At 49.4% G+C, this 20,914-nt stretch overlaps 1 protein-coding gene across 4 annotated transcripts in view; it reads right to left on the minus strand.

Moving 5' to 3' along the window:
* The window catches only part of TBCD (tubulin folding cofactor D), a 142,975-nt gene that overhangs the window by 109,609 nt on the left and 12,452 nt on the right, over positions 1-20,914 (minus strand). For all 4 annotated transcript variants that reach the window (XM_081576861.1, XM_081576862.1, XM_081576859.1 and 1 more), the window contains exons 6-7: positions 19,912-19,967; positions 11,627-11,759 (exon numbers count right to left, since the gene is read on the minus strand). In XM_081576861.1, coding sequence (XP_081432987.1) covers positions 11,627-11,759; positions 19,912-19,967 — 189 coding nt within the window. The remainder of the gene's footprint in view (positions 1-11,626; positions 11,760-19,911; positions 19,968-20,914) is intronic.

The following is a 20,914-nucleotide window of genomic DNA, read 5'->3' on the forward strand; positions in this document are numbered from 1 at the left end:
CACGGCTCCACCACCATGTCCCAGCACATGGGACAATGTTCTCGCTGCGCCAGCCCTGCTCTGTACCTCTGCTGCAAAGCCCCTTGGCAGAAGTCACGCTCTCCTCTGCACTTTCTGCCCTTCTCTCCCCATCAACTCAACCCCAAAACCAGGAGCCAGCCATCAGATTGGGAAGTTCAGGGCATTTCGCTCCCCCGTGACACACACTATAAATAGAGAAGGACCTCCTTGGACATCCCCAGGTCACGTCTGAAATATATCCATTTCAGGACTGGTAAACTACTCCCCAAACACTTGAAATCTTTGCCTTTACAATCTGGATTTATGACAAGGGGGAAAGTCACCCAGATCCCCGAGTTTCTTCCTGGTGAACTTTGGAAGCAGTCAGGGAGTTGGCTCTGTGGAAAGGAAGGAGGAAACCATCCAGCAGCCGGATAAGTCTCAATGGGTCGTGGAAGCCCCCAGGTGAGCCGCCCACAGCCCTGGGCATAGCATTCCGCACCCTGCTCCAACAGCAGCGGCCACAAGAGCAACCCTCTCAATGCTGGCCGTCAGCCTCCTGCCCAGACTGCCAGGACAGGCCCAGTGAACTGGCTCAGAAGGCCAGAGGCCCAAGCTAGTGGCCGTGGAGCTGGTCTGGGACCAAGAGTAAGGAGAGGGCAGGCCGCACCTCGCATCCCTCCAGCTCTACCTTGGCCTCCCCAGGGAGCCAGGCCAGGCCTTCACATGGGACCGAGACAGTTCAGATCCCAACAATAAAGCTTACAGGACACATCACTGTGGTTATAGATACCACTAACTTTACAAAACTAAATGTCAGGGTTCATAACAATAACCTGGCCACGGCGGTCTCAGCTCCGAACTGCCTCACATACAAACCAGGACAGAGAACCTGGCCAAGGATGGGGCCTCACTGAGGGTCCGGTTTCTCCTCCAAGCAGAGCAGGGCTGGGGGGAAGGGCTGGCCCAGCCCAGGTCATGGCGCCAGCGCACCCTGTGGTCACACACCACCTCCCCTCTGTTCTCGGAGCACAAGGCCACCCACACGGCCAGTGCCGCTGCACACAAAGACAACCGGAGCCACTAGGAAACAGCCGACACACGACAAACGTGCAAGTTATGAAAACCACTCAGATCTCAATCGACTTTCAAAGTGACAGCAATTATACACTTAAAAACACAAATAAATGTCTTGGTTTAAGAATAACTGCTAACACAAATTTTCCCCAAATTTTCTAAAACCATGAAGCACACCCTAGCGCGCCAACAGCTCCAGGAAGTGCAGTAGAAACCACCACCAGGAAGACTGACCATCCCAACTTCTGAAGCACCAGAACCGCTGACAGCTCTGAACCTGCCCGCCCCAAGCTCCACGCCAAGCCCAGGTGGCAAGAGGGGAGACCCCGCCACACAGGGCAGCACAGCGGGCAGACACAGCCAAGTTAACAGACATGCATGCATGGTGAGCACCACTGAACTCAAAGTACCCACTCTCTGTTCTCTTCCACTACCGTGTGGGCATAAAAAAAGACGAATCTGGGCCAGTTCTAGCGAGGTAGATGAACCTAGAGCTTGTTAAAGTGAAGGAATTCAGAAAGAGAAAAACAAATATCCTACATTAACGCATATATATGGAATCTAGAAAAATGGTACTGATGAATCTATTTGCAGGGAAGAAATGAAGACAGATATATAGAGAACAGACTAGTGGACACAGTGGGGGAAGGCGAGTGTGGGATAAAATGGAGAAACTAGCATCAACACATGTATCTACATATATGAGAAGGAAATGGCAACCCACTCCAGTATTCTTGCCTGGAGAATCCCATGGACAGAGGAGTCTGGTGGGCTACAGTCCATAGTGTCACAAAGAGCTGGATGTGACTGAAGCAATTTTGTAGTCATGCATGCTACATATACACACACACACACATATCAACATATATATTGATACACACAAAACAGATAGCTGGTGAGAACACAGGGATCCCAGTCTGGCACTCTGTGATGACCTAGACAGGTTGGATGGAGAGAGGGGAGGGAGGTGATATATGTATTAATTATGGCTAATTTGCATTGTTGTATGGCAGAAGCTTCCCTGATAGCTCAGTTGGCAAAGAATCTGCCTGCAATGCAGGAGACCCCAGTTCGATTCCTGGGTCAGGAAGATCCACTGAAGAAGGGTAGGCTACCCACTCCAGTATTCTTGGGCTTTGCTTGTGGCTCAGCTGGTAAAGAATCCACCTGCATTCTGGGAGACCTGGACTTGATCCCTGAGTTGGGAAGAGCCCCTGGAGAAGGGAAAGGCTACCCACTCCAGTATTCTGGCCTAGAGAATTCCATGGACTGTATAGTTCATGGGGTTGCAAAGAGTTGGACATGACTGAGCAACTTTCACTTTCGGCAGAAACCAACACAATATTGAAAAGCAATTTTCCTCCAGTTAAAAAATAACTTAGAAAAAAGAATTATTATCATGTGGGAAAAAAACTTTTGTTTTAAAAATTAGTCCTCAAAAACAGTGTGCTGATTATGTGGAACATCCACTGAAGTATTTAGAGGCAGTGATTTAAAACAGTTCAACAACACAAGTGTGTGTGGTTGTGTATTTTAATGTACACACCAACACATACAACATGCATACATAAAGTCAGGAATTCAAGGACTTCACACGAGTCCACAGAAACCAAAAGGATAACAAAGGAATTTTATAAACTTTATGACAAGTAAGACAACTCAAAGGAAAGTGACAAACTATGAGATTCCAAATTACCAAAAATGACTTAAACAGAAAATCTGAATGGACCTGGATCATGTAAAAAAAAAAAAATTAGTACTGCAGAATCTTTCCAGAAAGAAAACCCCCAGGCTCACATGGCTTCATAACAAATTCTAGCAAACGTGTCTTATGCAACATGCGTGGAGAATCCTCAGCACATTAGTGGGTAGAGTATGAGGAGCCCCCTTTGAAAACTCATTTTTACTCTATACTTGGAGACAAGATCAGCAGTTTAGGGGTTGTGCGTCTGTCCTGTAAGCTTTACTGTTGGGGTATGAGCTGTCTGGGTCCTGTGAGAGGGCCTGGCCTGGCTTCCAGGGGAGGCCATGGTAGTGCTGGAGGGATGCGAGGCAGGTGAGGGACGGCAGTGGGCTGTGTGGTGAGGCCTGCCCTCTCCTTACTCCTGGCCCCAGACCAGCTCCACAGCCATCAAGGGGAAGACTCTGTATACACGAAGGGAAGGGTTACAGGAGTTATGGATTCTCCCGTGAATGGACTCAGAAGGGCAAAAGGGATGAATAGGAACAAGAATCACAGAAGGCCAGGGCTTTGGTTTTGTTGGTTGGTTTGGTTTTCCACAGGAAACGGGGCCATCTTCACTGGCCTTCCCTCCTGAAAGCACACAGTCCAACCCAGCGTGCACAGAGGACGGTGACCCCCAGCAAAGGGAGGAAGTGGCCCACAGAAACACTCTGGTCTTTAGATGGTCAAGAGGAGCCATCAGCCAAGCACTAAATGGGGAGGGCACCCCACTTTTCATGGACATATAAGACACAAGTCAACCACTGAGGCAATCACCCCACATAGAGACAAGACCATACAGCACGCACATCTAAGGTGAGATGACTGTTCCTGCTCTTCTAGAAACCAGCACAGCACAAGGTGCAAACAGACGCATTTCTCAGTAATTGCTCTCAACCACCACACCTTCCAATCACCACCCACCCAAGCCGGCTCTTCTGCCCGCTGTGCAACTAGCTTCCCTCCCCGGGGCATGTTCTCCAGCCGTAAATCACAGGCTGTCAGCTGCTGGAAGCAAGTCTGCCCAGCTGCCGAGCAGGAGATGCTGGTCTGAGGCCCCTGAAGGCACCACCAAGTCAAGGCCAAGAAAAGCAGCTCCACCCCAGGCTCCAGGAGAAAGGGGCCCACACCACGGGGCTCAGGGGTGCCACGAGTACCTGAGAACTGTCCTGCGAACTGATGAGCTCTGGCACTGCGGGACACCTGGCTGCACGATGGCCCCAGTCCCCGTCCCTCAGGAAGACGTGACATCACCAGCAGATGGGACAGGGCCAGGAAGGACAGCCTCCCCTGTTCTGTGCTCCTAAGTCCCGTCTCTGGGCCGAGGAGGGCACCAGGCCCCAGTACCACTATTCCTGATGTGCACACACAAAGGGGACAACACGTGATCGGAAAGGACCATCGGCACCAATACTTCAGTTCCAGGCTGGATGCCACTCAGAGCTTGACTGATGGTCCTTGTGGGAGCCACAGAGCCCAAGCAGGGCCAAAGCTTCCATGGAAGGCAACAAAGACTAATAGCTCAGCACCCTTCGAGTAACACCCAAAGGCACTGTACAGAGGGATTCTCTTAACTCACACTCCAGGCCCTCTCCCACCAGGTCAGAGAAGAAACCTCACCACCCCTCTTCCACCACCCTCCACTCTCCCACCCTGACACGTACACACACACATACACATGACTAGAGGCTTGCAAAAATAAAAAGGGGGGGACACATGAAAGGTGCCATCATCTCCCCAAGAAATGAAAGTAAGCTGAAACTGGATGAGGGAGCACTAAGAAATACAGAGGAGAACTGACCTGAAGGCCATGCCCAACAGGAGGCTATGCTGAGGAACAGGCCTGAGGGAGGGGAAGGGGCAAGCCAGCCCACCCAGAGGCACCTCCAGCCTCAAGAAGAAGCAAGACATCTGTTTCCTTGAGAGTGCACCTGCTATATGTCCTCAGGGCTACATACATTAAAGGGAAAACAAAAAAACTTTCTCAACTATGGAAAAATTCTAATTGTTGAAGTTGAGTTTTCAATGGTTGGGATAAATAGCTGATTATTATCGGCTAGGACCCAGAATGAAAAACTACAATTCTGATAAAACACATTTATTAATACATCAAGTAAACTTAAAAGGATTTTAAGTACATAAATATGTAAATAAGTTAACAGTTAAAAAGAAATGTTTAAACAATCAAAACAATCACATCTAGCTTTATCTTCCCACTGTGTGTTCAATCTTTCCCTAAGCTAACAGTGAAACCCCAACCATAAACTCACACCTTCACAAGCAGGCAGATGGAGCCCCGCCCCAGCCCGACCGCAGGGGCTGCGTCCCGTCTGGAAGAGGAGGCGGCACAAGAGCTCGGAGGACACCTGTCAGCCATGACCTCCAGCCTTCAGATGTCAATCTGCTTGTGACGACGCATCCTACCACCTTATTATCCGCCGGGCTTTCTCAACCGTTCTGAACAGAACATGGAGAGGTCAGGATCCTAAGAGCAAGCTGCATTTAGATGTTCCCATTTCAATGACCCCTCCCCAGACCTGAGCACTTGGGTCGCCTCTGGTCTCACTACCCAGAGGGGCCCAGTTTTTCCGGGCAGTGGGCAGACGACTGGGAAGCCATTCGGGTGCTCTCACCTGACCTGGTCATCCTGACAAAGCCTGGTCAGACACCACAAACCATGAGCAGCCACACAAAGGTACAGGCACAGCCATGCTTTCCACCACCCCTAATACACCAATTTCAAACACCATGAAGCTAAAAGAGCTCAAAGCTCTTCTCTTAAAAGCATCAGAATCAATCTGAAGAGCAATAAAGATGCTGCTGCACCTCAACCTCCACACTGGGAAGATAAAGCCCAAGGAGGGGAAAGACCGGGAGGAACAGCCTTGGAGGCAGAGCCAGACTAGCAGACTTCTGACCCCTCCCAAACAGGCCTCACTAGGACCACTGACTTTACTGCTGAAGATTCTTCAGATGAAAATAGACTCTCAACTGACTGACGAGTACCAAAAATACTGACTGCACAAACTATTTGCCTAACACATGACACACAAAGGATACAAAACACACAATTCCTATCCCAGAAACTGAGAAATGATCAACATAGAGCTTGCACAGCTCCCAGAGCAGAGGTCAGAGGAGGGAGCTGTGATCCCCAGAGAACAGTCCCAAGCAGAGCTGGCTAGGATGCAGAAGAGGCAGGGGCCGAGCCCTGGAGCTGAGCCCAGCAGGAAGACAGGACTACGTACAGAAGTGAGACAAGAGGAGACACAAGGAGAAAGGGGAGGAAGAGCCTCGTCTGGGACCAAACAGGCAGAGCTGAGCCTACTGCACCAAAGGGCTTTGACGGGGCAGGCCACGTGGGCAGTAGAAACAAGCATGGGACACAGAACACCCAGAGGCAGCGCCCTTGCCCGGAGGGACCCTCAAGACGGGGCGGCCGCTGAATGGAGGGAGAGCAGCAGCGGGCTGACACCTGCGCTCGAGGCGAGGACCTGGGTGAAGAACAGCGGGGGCGGAGGGGTGGCCAGCATGGCCAGGTGAGCACTGGACCAGTAAAGGAGGGCTGGGCTGGGGAGACACCTCGCGCCACATCCCCATCGTGGAGCTCGGCACTGGACTTGGCCTGGGAGGGTACAGACTGCGCCAGCCAGCACCCTCCTCTGCTGCGGGGCTGCACTCAGAACTCGGGCAGGAGGAGGGCAAAGCCACAGCACGACAGACACTGCCTTGAGCTGTGGAGCCTGAAGCACCAGAGGTGAGCAGAGCCAGGGCTCTGGGAGTGAGGACAGAAACCAGGGACGGAGGTCAGGGGAGACTCAGGCACAGACGGAGCACGCTGGAGGGGAGGGGAGGGGACCAGGCAGCCGGGTGGGTGGGGGCTGGGAGGCGGGGCACCGCTACCTGGGTGGAGGGACACCAGCCAGTCTGCGTCTGTCTCCCACAGGGCACAGCGCTCTGGGTCTGTCTGTCACCCAAGGGCCAGGGGCGCTGTGGTGGCCAAGTCCCTTCCCCTGCAAGCGTGGGCCCAAGCTGGGCCGCTGGCAAGGGCGCACCTGTCCTGCAGGACACGTCACCCCATCACACAGCAGGTGTACAAACCAGGCCGCCGGGAACGGAGGCCAGCCTCACACCGTGCGTGTTCTAACAAGACCCGTGCACTTGGCCGCCCGCCGCGCAGAAAACAATGGGTCACGTGAGAGGAAAGCAGCCTCGGAGTTGGCTGCTCCACTTCTCAGACACACGAGGAAACTGAAGGTGCCTTATTTCTGCTGAATCTGACAACAGCGCACGAACCTTACATAAACGTGCACACCCTGAAAATGGCCACGTTCAAAGGGTTCTTTCTTACCTCATGTTCCTCCACCCAGAACCTTGCTCCAGGCAAGTGCTGTGACTAAAAAACCCAAGCAGGTTCGTCTGTCCTCTGGCCAAACACCTTAAATGAAACCACAGGGTGCTGTTTCCAAAGAACCCTGAAAGAACAGGCATCACATCCACATGAGAAAGGTTCTGGGTGAGCCAGCGCCTTCTCTTCACATCCTGCCTCTTCACTCCCCTGGTTTTTCATGTTGTGTGTGACTGTTTCACCCCTTAACAAGGTGCATTTGTGGCAGTGATAGAACGGATAGAAGCAGCCTCACTGTGAAGGGGGAACACACCCCACAGGTCGGCAAAGAGGACAGCACCCCCCTGTCCAGTGCCAGGGCAGGGGTCACAGGGTGGCCGGGCGGGGCGCACAGAAAGCCACCCGTCAGTCCGTGAACCTCCAACCTGCAGGGCCAGGGCGAGGATGGCAGACCTGCCGGCGCGCGCAGAGCACAGCAGGTCCAAATGGCCACCAGCCTCCATTTTTAATACTGTGTTTCCTTTCCTTGAATTTCCTAGATTTCTGCTAATCCTAATGCTTAAAGAGGGCCTAAACCAAGGGTGTTTCAAAGAGCCAGAATTAAGGGGCCTTCCAATGATGTGAAGCTGCCGGACACTTGTTTCCCTCCCACAAGAGTTAAAAAAAAAAAAAAAACAGAACAAAACACCACTGCTGCAAGAGGAATATGCTTCAAGGGAAATAAAAATCAAGCCCCAGTTTCGACGGTACTTGTTATGAGTCCACCTGTTTCGCCTAACCCACACTAATGAGCAGGTGGACAGAATGAAGCCAAGTGCATCAAAGGAGGCAGATGGAATCCTGAAGCGCAGCACACCTGCAGGTTTCATCATGCACAGCGAACGCCGAGCCTCCCCGTTCAGGTCTGACAAGCTCATGGCGAAACCGCTCCTGCCCGGGAGAGCTCAGCACCAACACTGCTTCCTCCTGCCTGGGCGGGCGGCGGCAGCAGCAGCAATTAGACCAAATTTCTCCTTCAAAAGAAAGGAAAGGAAAGAAGGTACATGATTCCAGAGAGACCCTAGGGTATTTTTTTTTTTCTTCTCCAGAGGAACCACCAGGCTTCTGAGGCTGCAGAAGAGATGGGCCTGCCCCTGGGAGCACAGGAGGGCCACCTCCCCTGGCAGGACTCTCTCGAAGCAGGCAATACCCTCACCGAGGGCACATCTCCCCAGAGAGCACCGTGGGCGTGGCTGCCAAAGCACCTCGGCCCACAGGGCTTCCTCCTCTGGGCCAACACTGGGGCAGGGGCATGGGGTTCAACTTTGCTAAGACTTTGAGAAAATCACTTTATTCCCCAGGAGGAAGACAAAACAGGCCTTCACTCCTCCTGAGTGTAAAACGGGGAGGCCTCCCGTTATAAAGCCCTTCCCCACTTGAGGCCAGTGAAGGGGCCGGCAGGAGGGCGGCAGCGGGCTCACCAACACCTGTGCCCCACGCGGAACAACCTAGAAACAAGCAGTGAGAGGATCAAAAATGTTTAAAAAAAAAAAAAAAAAAGAATTGACCTCTGGGCCCAGCCACAGCAGAAATTGGGCAGAAAGTGACCCCACGACCTTCTCAAGCCAAAAGGCCTCAGCATCCCGCGGACTTGAGTTGGAGGAGGCCACAGGACCGCTCGCTGGTGGCCTGAGCACAAAAGCCCACCGCCACGAGTTTTGGGCGAGGGCCACAGAGGCCTAGGCAGCTGCAGGCCCCGGGGGTGGTCACCACTGGCTCCAGCCCCACAGTGGAGGCACCCACAGCCCAGGCGCCCTGACCTGAACGCAGCAACGGCCTCAGGAGGGGTGGCTTCTAGGCCAGGGGGGCTGCCAGGAGACCCCAGGAGCCTGTCAAGGATGCAGATTCCAGACTGGGTGGAAGAGGTCTAAAGCAGGACAAAAGTGAGTCAGGAAGCGGCACCCATGTCTGGACGGGTCTACCCTGCAGGCCGAAGTGGACCGACAGGCTCAGCGGCGTTCGTCAGACCCTTGTTTCTCTATGACCTAAGACTTCTCAATGTGACTCACGCAAAAAAACTAAGAATCCACTTACACTCAAACCTTCAAATAAACCATCTCAGCCCTATTCACCCATTCTTCACCAGGGTTCGGATGCCCAGCACACGCCCACCCAGGAACCCTGCAGCGATAGCCTGGTGACTAGGACCACTCCCTCCCCTCTACTCCACGCTCAGCACCGTTCTCGGCCAGCCTCCCCCAGCACCGACCCCCAACAAAGCAATAAAGTCCTCCTGAAGCACCTCCCCACACACGCGGCTGGAGCGAGAGTTGCCTGCAGCCACAGGCTGATACTCATGTTTCATCAATATGACAGGTGGGTATGCCATAAAAAATTTCTAGAAGACCTCAGAAACACAAGAAATATATTTAAATTGTTACACTTAAAAAAAAAAATCTATTGCTAGTATCGCAGCAAGAAGTTGAATATATATGCTCAAACAAAATCTTACACACAAGCTTTCAGATTAGCGTTATTCAGAGTATCTCAGAATTCTGAGTAACTACAACGGGGTATTAAGAAGGGAGGTGGCACTGACAGGCTACAACATGGAAGTCCTGTGGACATGATGCTGAAGAAGCCAGATTCAAAGGGTCACACTGTACATGATTCCACTTGTATGAAATGTCCTCGACAAGCAAATCCAGAGAGATGGAAAGTGGATCACTAGTTGCCAGGAACTGGGGGTGGCGGGGGTGGGGATGGATGAGAAGGTACTGCTCATGTGTGTGGGGTCTCCTTTTGGGGTGATCAGAGTATTCCAGAATTAGACAATGGTGACAGTTGTCTCTTGTGCATGTACAAAATAATCACTGAACTTACACACTTTAAACGGTGTATTATGCAAATTATATCTCAATTTTAAAAACAATTGTAACAACATATCACATTTATTTACAGAACGAAAGGACACGTGAAAAAACAGACATCGCCTCAACAGACTACAGGAATTCAGGACAGGTTTTATTTTTCAAGGTTTTTGGTTATTTTTTTTTAAATGTCTTGAGATAGTCTCACCATTTAAATGACAGTCCTTCCTGAAGATATTGTGAATGAAAAGACACAGATGAGAGAACATTCTGGGAGTGGAGGAGGCAGGGCAGAGGGCTGTCCTCTGCTTCTCCCACCTCCTGTCCCTCCGCCCCGGGCCATCACGCCATCAGCCCCACTTTCCCCAGGCCCTCTCGCCTCCTACACCCCGTCAGAACCTGCCACCGCCAAAGAGAAAAGATGGGACGACACCCAAGAAGATGCCATCACACTGAGTCACGGCACAAATGCCCCTATTTAAACACAGCCCAAAACACCCTGCTCTCCTCTAAGCGGGCCCTGGGCCCTCCAGCTTCAGAGACAAGGACAAAGTCACCCACTGCAAGGACCACAGGGCCCAGGGAGAGGAGCCATGACCCCAGAGCTTCAGGTGTGGCAGCCTCCCCTCCGCTGAAGAATTTAAACTAACCTTTCCTCCCCGTCTACAAGAGAAAAAGTACCACCAGACAAGTAAAGCAGGCAGCCAGGAAAGGGTGCGGGTCCGGTCTGCACTTGGCGCAGTGATTACAAACACCCATAGCATCTGAACAAGAACAAATTCCAAATCACCTGCCTTATTTCCTTCACACTGGTTCTAACCGTTTTCCTCTGTAATATGTCTAAGCAGCAGGAAGCCCGAGGACGACACTCCCCTGCCCGCCCACTGGCGCTGGCTCTGCTCTGCGGGCACCAGTGCCCCCTGGCGGCAACGCACAGCATCACCAGTCCATCCCCTTCACCTGGGCAGAAAGCCGATCACTAACAGCACAGGGCCCAGTGCAAAGCAGCAGAGGATGAAACTGGAGCCCATTATACAGAGTGAAGTAAGCCAGAAAGAAAAACACCAATACAGTATACTAATGCATATATATGGAATTTGAAAGATGGTAACGATAACCCTATATGCGAGACAGAATAAGAGACACAGATGCATAGAACAGTCTTATGGACTCTGAGGGAGAAGGTGAGGGTGGGACGTTCTGGGAGAATAGCATTGAAACATGTATATTATCATATGTGAAGCAGAACACCATTCCATGTTCGATGCATGAGACAAAGGCTCAGGGCCGGGGCAATGGGAAGACCCAGAGGGATGGGATGGGGAGGGAGGTGGGAGGGGGGTTCAGAATGGGGAACACATGTAAACCTATGGCTGATTCATGTCAATGTATGGCAAAAACCACTACAATATTGTAAAGTAATTAGCCCCCAACTAAAATAAATAAATTTATTTAAAAAAAAAAGAAAGAAAGAAAGAAACCACATTGATCATCTTGTCGGGATTCAATATCTCCCGTGTTCCAGCCACTTCACAATGAAAACAAGGTATTAAATAGGGCTTGTCCCTGCCGTTCCCACAACCCCACAGACTGACTGCTGAAGCCCCACTGGGGCAGTGTTCATTTTACCAGAGCCTGCAGCGTCCCGTCCATGGCAATGACCCCCTCGATGGTCTGGAAGGAGGAGCAGGCCAAAGTGCGCAGGCTCCAGTCCAGGAAACTCGCCATCTTCTTCTGCTTGACGTCAGGCCGCGTGACAAACCTGCCGGAAGGGGACAGACAGGTAGTGACGGCTCAAACCAGGCCCCGGCTGACAGGATCCCACCCTCTCCTGGCCCACCACCAGTCTCCAACGAAGACTGGCCCTCGGGTGGCGATTCCCACCACCACCTCTCTGGGGTCTCATAAAGTCCCACCCCTCCCAGCTCCCGCCTCCCGAGCCCCTGCTCATCCCGAACCCCCGCGGACCACAGGCCCACCTTCACCCAAGCCCAGCAACGCCCTCTCCTTGGCCCGACTCAGCACCCCTTCCCCTTGGGACTCCGCGCTGCCACCTGCGATCTCCTGCTCCGCACTGGCCTCAGACTCCCTCCCCATCCTCTCCACCTGCTGCACAGCCCCACGCGGAGCGCCGGCCGTGTCCACGGCCCCACTGTCCCCATAGCAGGTGGGTGCTCAGCGCTGCCCTCCCCTTGTGCTGGCTCTCGTCCACTCTCTTGCACGCTGGTCTGGGCCAGCAGCCAGCGCACACGCCCGTCCCCCGGCTCTCAGACTGAGGCTGACCCCCCATCCTCCGCGGGAGCCTGCAGTCTGGGGGCAGAAACACAGGAGGCATGCAAACAAGAAGGAAAGAGCTGAGTGAGGGGAGGACGAGAGGCCCAGGGACAGCATCAGGGAGGTGACCTGTGAGGACTGCTTGCTCTGCCAGGGGCAGAGGGACTCACAGGGTGTGAATGCCAGGTCACACTTGCCTCAGGAGCAGCATTTGGCAAGCCCAGCACCATCCTCTGCACCCTGCAGGAGCCTCTCATCCTGACAAGAAGCCCCCCACGCGCCCCCCCACAGGCCCCTCTTCTCTCAGCTACCACCACCCAGCACTGGAATTATACTGCAGCCACATGGAAGGTCTCCGGGTCAAAAAAAACAAAGCTGCCATTACTGTCTTCCGCCACCCCCATCAGGGCGCACACACCCAGAGACACAGTCATCAAGGATTTACCAAACTTTAGGATGCTGGTTACCAAGGAAAACTCACATGCCACACCCTCAAGACGTCTTGTTTTGGTGGGTCTGGGAAGAGGGGCCAAAAATTTCACAAAATCTGCACTTCAGGGGGATCACCTAAAATGGATAATTGGTCATGTCCATCTCAATGTCCTTGGCCCTGTTTAAAGCCCTTTAATGAGGGGGAGGACACAGATAGGATGAGGGCCACACCCACAGCGATCTGATCCTCAGCCTGACCTCTGATCAGCCCACAGGCTGAAGACAACAGCCAAGGCAAGCACCGCACAACGCCAGCCGGCACGCACCACACCACGTGAGCAGGCACAGCATCTGCAGTGGGACAGCCCTCAGGACAGGCAAGGGTACAGGCACAGAGTGGCCCACAGGGCCAATAGGCAGCCCGCCTGGGACCCAAAGCCCTACTCAGAGACACAAGTCACAGCGTCGGCCACTCGGGGTCACACGCCCTGCTTCCTCCACCCTCTTGCCTGCGGAGTTGGCAGGAGCCCGATGTTCTGTGTGTGTGCTGCAGTGGCTGACTTCCATTCCTAGGCAAAATCACACAAGGCGAGCTGCCAAATCACAGTAAAACACCCAGGGCTCCTTTGAAAGATTTCAGCAAGTAGATTATTTTTTTTTATTTTTCTTACTAATGTAATGTTGGCAGCAGAGGTCCTAAAGTACAGATAAGCAAAAATGGAAAGCATCTACACCACAGATGTAACACCCAGAAAAAGACCCTTCTGCACACACTGAAAGATCTCTGAATCCTATGCTTCCTTACTTTTTAGGGAAACTTACATCACAAATTACATCCCCTGTCAATAAGGAGCCCAGAAAACATATGCGAGTGTTTTCAGAGAACCCCCCCCCCCCAACCTTGTCCTTCTCTCAGGAAGGTAAGCTCCATAGAGTGAGCAGCCAAACCTTCTAACAGGACCAGACCTACCAGGGGTACAAAGTGCAAAACACTGGTGGGACGGACCCACCACTCATCGGTACTGTTACCACATGGTACCTGGCCCGAGAGTGAAACAGCACAGGTGAAGTGACAAACACTCTTTTGTGTAAGAACTGTGTATTTTTAAATTAATAAAAGAAAAGTGAAATGTCCATAAAATGGTGAATTTAGTTACAAGAGGGAAAAAAAAATCTATTATATACCCTATAACAAAAGAAATTCCAAATGGATTAATAATTCTATATGAAACAATAAAAAGATAGAAAAATATCAGTCAGTTGAGTCACTCAGTCATGTCTGACTATGTGATCCCAAGGACTGCAGCAGGCCAGGCTTCCCAGTCCATCACCAACTCCCTGAGCTTGCTCAAACTCATGTCCATCGAGTCAGTGATGCCATCCAACCATCTCATCCTGTCATCGCCTTCTCCTGCCTTCAATCCTTCCCAGCATCAGGGTCTTTTCAAATGAGTCAGTTCTTCACATCACGTGGCCAAAGTATTGGAACTTCACCATCAGTCCTTCCAATGAATATTCAGGACTGATTTCCTTTACGATTGACTGGTGTGATCTCCCTGCAGTCCAAGGGACTCTCAAGAGTCTTCTCCAACACCACAGTTCAAAAGCATCAATTCTTTGGTGCTCAGCTTCCTTTATGGTCCAACTCTCACATCCATACATGACTTCTGGAAGGAAAAACCATAGCTTTGATTAGATGGACTTTTGTCGGTAAAGTAATGTCTCTACTTTTTAACATGCTATCTAGGTTTGTCATAGCTTTTCTTCCAAGGAGCAAGCATCTTTTAATTTCATGGCTGCAGTCACCATCCACAGTGATTTTGGAGCCCAAGAAAATAAAGTCTGACACTGTTTCCCCATCTGTTTCCCATGAAGCGATGGGACCAGATGCCATGATCTTAGTTTTCTGAATGCTGAGCTTTAAGCCAACTTTTTCACTCTCCTCTTTCACTTTCATCAAGAGGCTCTTTAGTTCCTCTTCGCTTTCTGCCATAAGGGTGGTGTCATCTGGATATCTGAGGTTATTGATATTTCTCCTGGCAGTCTTGATTCCAGCTTGAGCTTCATCCAGCCTGGCATTTCACATAATGTACTCTGCATATAAGTTAAATAAGCAGGGTAACAATATACAGCCTTGACATACTCCTTTCTCAATCTGGAACCAGGCTGTTGCTCCATGTCCAGTTCTAACTGTTGCTTCTTGACCTGCACACAGGTTTCTCAGGAGGCAGGTAAGATGATTTGATATTCCTGTCTCTTTTAAGAATTTTCCACAGTTTGTTGTGATCTACATAGCCAAAGGCTTTAGCGTAGTCAATGAAATAGAAGTAGATGTTTTTCTGTAATACTCTTGCTTTTGCTAAGATTTAATGGATATTGGCAATTTGATCTCTGGTTCCTCTGCCTTTTCTAAGTCCAGCTTGAACATCTGGAAGCTCTCGGTTCACATACTGTTGAAGCCTAGCTTGGAGAATTTTGAGCATTACTTTGCTAGCGTGTGAGATGAGTACAATTGTGCAGTAATTTGAGCATTCTTTGGCATTGCCTTTCTTTGGGACTGGAATGAAAACTGCCCTTTTCCAGTCCTGTGACCACTGCTGAGTTTTCCAAATTTGCTGGCATATTGAGTGCAGCACTTTCACAGCATCATCTTTTAGGATTTGAAATAGCTCAGCTGGGATTCCATCACCTCTGATAGCTTTGTTCATAGCGATGCTTCCTAAGGCCCACTTGATTTCGCATTCCAGGATGTCTGGCTCTAGGTGAGTGATCACACCACTGTGGTTATCTGGGTCATGAAGATCATTTTTGCATAGTTCTTCTGTGTATTCTTGCCACCTCTTCTTAGTATCTTTTGCTTCTGTTAGGTCCATACCGTTTCTGTACTTTATTGTGCCCATCTTTGCATGAAATGTTCCCTTGGTATCTGTAATTTTCTTGAAGAGATCTTCAGTCTTTCCCATTCTATTGTTTTTCTCTTTCTTTGCATTGATCACTGAGGAAGGCTTTCTTATCTCTCCTTGCTATTCTTTGGAACTCTGCATTCAAATGGGTGTATCTTTCCTCTTCTCCTTTGCCTTTCACTTTGGAAGGCAGAGTTCCAAAGAATAGCAAGGGGAAATAAGAAAAATATGATTCTTTGTAAAATCTCTTATGAGGGTAAGCCTTTAAGCATAAAAGTAAAAAAATAAATAAAGGAAAACAGTTACCATGTTGACATTAGAACTAAAACCTTCAGTCCAAAGAAGAAGTAAAAGCTACCGTCCTGGCTTCCCAGGGGGCTCAGTGGTAAAGAATCCGCCTGCCAACGCAGGAGTGGGTTCAATCCCTGGCACAGCAAGATCCCACATGCCATGGAGCAACTAAGCCTGTGCACCACAACTACTGAGCCTGTGCTCCAGAGCCCGGGAGCCGCAACTAACTACTGAGTCCAGGTGCTGCAGCTACTGAAGCCTGAGCACCCTAGAGCCTGTGCTCCACAACAAGAGAAGCCACTGCAATGAGAAGCCTGCACATGGCAACTAGAGAGTAGCCCCTACTCACGACAGCTAGAGAAAGCCGACGCAGCAACACAGACCCAGCACAACCTTAAATAAATAAATAAATATTTTTTTAAAAACAGGTTACCAACCACCTGGAGAAAATATCACACCCTCCTTGAGCTAATATCCTTCACAGAGAAAGTGTACACTAGCAGAGAAAAAGCACCAAGAAACCCACAGATACTATAAATCAGATCACAACACAGGACATAAGATGTCTGAAATAAGATTAATGTGTTGAAACTCACCAGTGATCAATGAAATACAATCTAAACGTTAGTAATAAATAAAACAATGCACAATCCAACTGGGGGAATAGGGTTGCGCTTAAGGCTGCCTGTGGTGGCAGAGGTTTTGAAAACTTGCTCCCCAGAGTCACTGGTGTACAGATTCAACAATATCCTTGTGTCCTGTGACTCAGAAGGCCACCTCTAGAGGACTATCCTAAGAAAATAATCCCAACTATCAAAATAGGTTTACACCCAAAGCTAGTCATTACATCACTACTGATAAAAGGAAGAAGTGAGGAAGCTGGTTAGAGTAACTAAAAACAGTGGAATATAAAGGAGCCATTTAATCAGTAGTAATGGGAAATTAAGTGAAAAAACAAATGTTAATTCAATGAGATTGTGCTATGCAAATTCTATACAGTGACAGCACAGAAAAACAAAACAAACCAAAAAATACAACACATGTATTGTGTATTACAATTATAAATGGGTGGGGTTTTCCTAATTTTCTGTGTTCCAACTTTTCCGCATGGAGCATACATTGATTTCATAGTTAGATAAAAACACCTGCTTTTTAAAACTAATATAATCAGGAAGAATAAAGGCATATTTTTCCATTGATGAGTTTCTGTACAATCAGGAAGAATAAAGGCATATTTTTCCATTGATGAGTTTCTGTACAATCAGGAAGAAGAAAGGCATATTTTTCCATTGACAAGTTTCTGTAAAGTAACACTCATATCCAAATGTCTTGGCATCAACGTAACAAAGTTACAGAATGTACAGCCCATGTTTAAAGGTTCTGGTTAATGAAAGGAAACAGATGCAGCTGCAGATGAACTACACATGCTAAGGGGAAGCATTCAAAGCTGATAGGGTACGACAGGCAGCTCCCTCTTGAAACACCAGAAAACAGACGCCAGTGGGGACAAAGGCCACACGTGACCACTCTTCATACCCAGGGTCTCACTGTAACAGCTCACCAAAAAAGACTGAGAAACAGGGGAGTCAGAACCCACCTGTGAGGCAGGTTACCTAGAGCAGCTCCAGACCTGAGGCCATCTGCCCTTTCTACAGCTAAAGGAAATTGGGTGCACCTACAACCTAGCAAAATCAGCTGGAGCTCTTTTAATGCGCTAAAACCCTGGCCTCAACCTCACGAAGGCCAGCTTGTCCGACCACTAGATGGCGCAGGAGCAGCCCATCAGCGGCGCACAGGCCACCAGGGGTCGTTGGGTACCACCTTTCTGGAGAACACCTGCCACCGAGAGAAGGGTTAGGGCTTCACCCTCCTCGCCCCACAGGTGCAGTACTGCACCAGGTCAAGCTCAGCAGAATGCTACCAAATCAGTACTGCTGATAATAAAGACATTAAGCTTCATGTAACAAATTTAGCAAACATTTGTAAGGTCACATGCTACATTGATAAATACTGGGAAAAAGGAAACTTTCAACTTGATCAGCCTTTCCAATAGCTGCATTTAAAACCCCTAGAATGTTCATTCCTCTTCTAAGAATTCATCCCTAAGAATCAATCAGAAATCAAACAATCTCACAGAAAAAGAGGTCAGACTTATAGCTGCCAGAGAAAGGGGTCAGGGAGGGGAACTGGAGAACGGCAGTCAAAAAGGTACAAATTTCCAGCTATAAGATGAATAAGTAAAAAAAAAAAAAAAGATGAATAAGTACTAGAGATGTAACATGCAACATAATAAATGTAATTGACACTGACATATGTCATATATGAAAGTCGTTAAGAGAGTAAATCCTGGGGGGAGGGGCGATAAAGGGGTAGGAAAAAAAGGAGTTATGAGATTATATGAAATTATGTGTGTGAAACTTCTGAAAACTGGAAAGCACTAGAGAATATGACGAATCTTTCATTCAATTAAAAAAAAGTAAATCCAAAGTCATCACAAGGAAAGAGTCATCACAGGAAAAAAATTTTTTTTCTGTATCTTTAATTTTCTATCTATATGAGATGATACCTGTTCACTAAGCCTACTGCGATAATCATCTTATGATTTATGTAAGTCAAATCTCCATGCTGTAAGCCTTAAACTGTACAGTGCCATACGTCACATTATATCTCAACAAAGCTGGAAGGAAAAAATAGAGCCAATAAAAAGAGTAAGAAGTTTCATGTTGAGTGTCTGCAGCAGTGCTAATTTTACACACAAAAGGTCTGCTCGTGCAGTGGGGCTGGGGAAAGAACACATCACACCTCATCGCCTCCGGGAGACTGGCCGGCCCGCCGGCACCTGGACAAGCCTGCAAGTACACCCCCGTGCCAGGGATCAACGCGCCCACTGGCAGCGGAGAACAAAGGACCCAGCGGTTCCATCTCTGGGGGTGACAGTACACGTGAATCTTATTTTGCACTTTTTTTTAATCTTCCAAAACACACACGATTACTTTCACAATTAGAAAGAAACCCATGCTTTTTCATGCCTTGTCAAAACCATGAGAAAGCTCTGTCGGTGACTTTCTCCTCACCCAGGGGAGGTATGTCAGACATGTCCAGGTGCTTCCTTCTTCGCTCCTAAAATCAGCCTCTTGAATTCAGGCTCTGCCCAACGGTTTAGCAAGTACTTCCACAAATACTTCCTTCAATGCCCCTAAATGCCCCATAAAGCAAACGTGTCTCTTCCCACCTTGCACAAGATCACGGCTACATGCCTAAGACAAGGTGACCCTGAATGAAGTGTTGCCACAGTCAAGGCATCCAAAAGCTCTTACAGCCAGTTTTCAACTTTCATAAACATGGAGGGGGGATAAAAGTCAAATTTTTTAACTCATTTACACTCTTCACATACTTCAAATCACATCATACAAAAGATTTATAAAAACTGCTTTCTTCCATTCTCCTACCCCATGAAACAAGTCTACTCAGTTTTCATATCCATCTTTGGCACCTTTGTTTTTCTTTTTTTGAGACTTCAAGCCCTATTGCCTAGGTCGTCTTACCCAGCTCATCAGAAAAATCCATCTTTGCCTGCTTCAGGCACAGCCTGTTTTTAGTTAACATGCAACGTTTGGGGATTTTTACCCCAAGCCACAATGATGCAATCACACTCCATGATCTCCACAAACCACAGTACGGACTGCTCTCTAAGTGACTTCTAAAGGCTCTTCTAACTAACACCCCCCTAGAGGAGAGGTCTGGCCCCACAAAACTGCTACACCTGTTCAAAATCTGTGCTCCCCTGATGGGCCCACGAGCCACTAACCTGGCAGCAGGTAACCCTGAGCCCCTAACCAGCACTGACGGTGGGCACATCAGGTTCAGGCTTCCTTTACCAGTGCTGGGTTCCTCAGGGAAAGCGGCAAAGTCCTCAGGACAGCAAAGATTCCCCAGGCCTCTCAACTGAGTGTCCTCTCTGATGACAACAGAGACACAGGTAACAGACAGCAAACTGTCTCAGAAAGCACTTACTTGGACACGAGGACAGCAGCTGCATCTCGGGCCTTGTCGCTGACGACCAGGTACGACTACAGGGAAGGGGAAAAGGACAGGCGTCATTACACATATAATGTAAACATCAGGGACCCGCTCGGCCGTCTGGTCCCCCACTCAGCAGATCCGCTGCTCAGGGTGCAGGCTCAGGGGCAGAGGCCAGACACTCTGAAGCTGCATGAACCACTCATGAAGGTGAGCTCAGGGCTGCAACTGTCACACGTGTGCTCACCCTCAGGGGAGGGCCCAATCCGCACGCAGCGTGTGGCCACACTCCTTGAAACGTACATTTGCAAAAGTGGCTGAAAAATGAAGCATGTGTGTGGCTACCCAGAGTGTGCATGGAACAGGCCTGGGGCCCGCCAGCATCATGGCATTCAGAATAGCTGGGAAGTCCTGCTCAAACACAGGAAGGCTGCAGTTTAACGCAGTGACTCAGACGCTTCTAAGAGGTTTCCAATTCTCAACTGCTTCCCAAATGATATACATAAAAGATCTTTCTTCTGAAGGACAAATCTCTAGAAACTGGGCCTGTCCTCGGGCAATCCCACTTAGGAGACAAGCACCAAGAGGGTAACCAAACTCAGCTAGAAACAAACCACCCACATAGAAAAGACTACTAATATTTTAGAAATAAGGACACAGTGGTGCACCTTTTCCCTTAATGACGCTGAGGGAAATGTCTACTTACTGACGTAAGACATTCAGACCAAACTGCTCCAGGGAGAAGCAGGTCCCAGAGCAGCAGGACACCAGGGGCCCTTGTACACGTGGGCCACATAGAGCAGCGTGAAGAACAGGCTGGGAGCCAAACCCCTGGATTCAAATTTGGACCACCACGTGTGATATAGAGAGCCGGCAAAGGCATTTATTTTTTATACATGTTGCCTCCTCAGGAAAATGAGAATAAAAACAGTGAACTGTCTCATTAAGCAGGATGAAAGGAGTTAATGTATGAAAAGCCTCTTAGGAGAATGTCCGG

This window comes from Giraffa tippelskirchi, chromosome 3, assembly GCF_054371585.1.
Source record: "Giraffa tippelskirchi isolate mGirTip1 chromosome 3, T2T-mGirTip1v1.2.pri, whole genome shotgun sequence".
NCBI classification, from domain to species: Eukaryota; Metazoa; Chordata; class Mammalia; order Artiodactyla; family Giraffidae; genus Giraffa; species Giraffa tippelskirchi.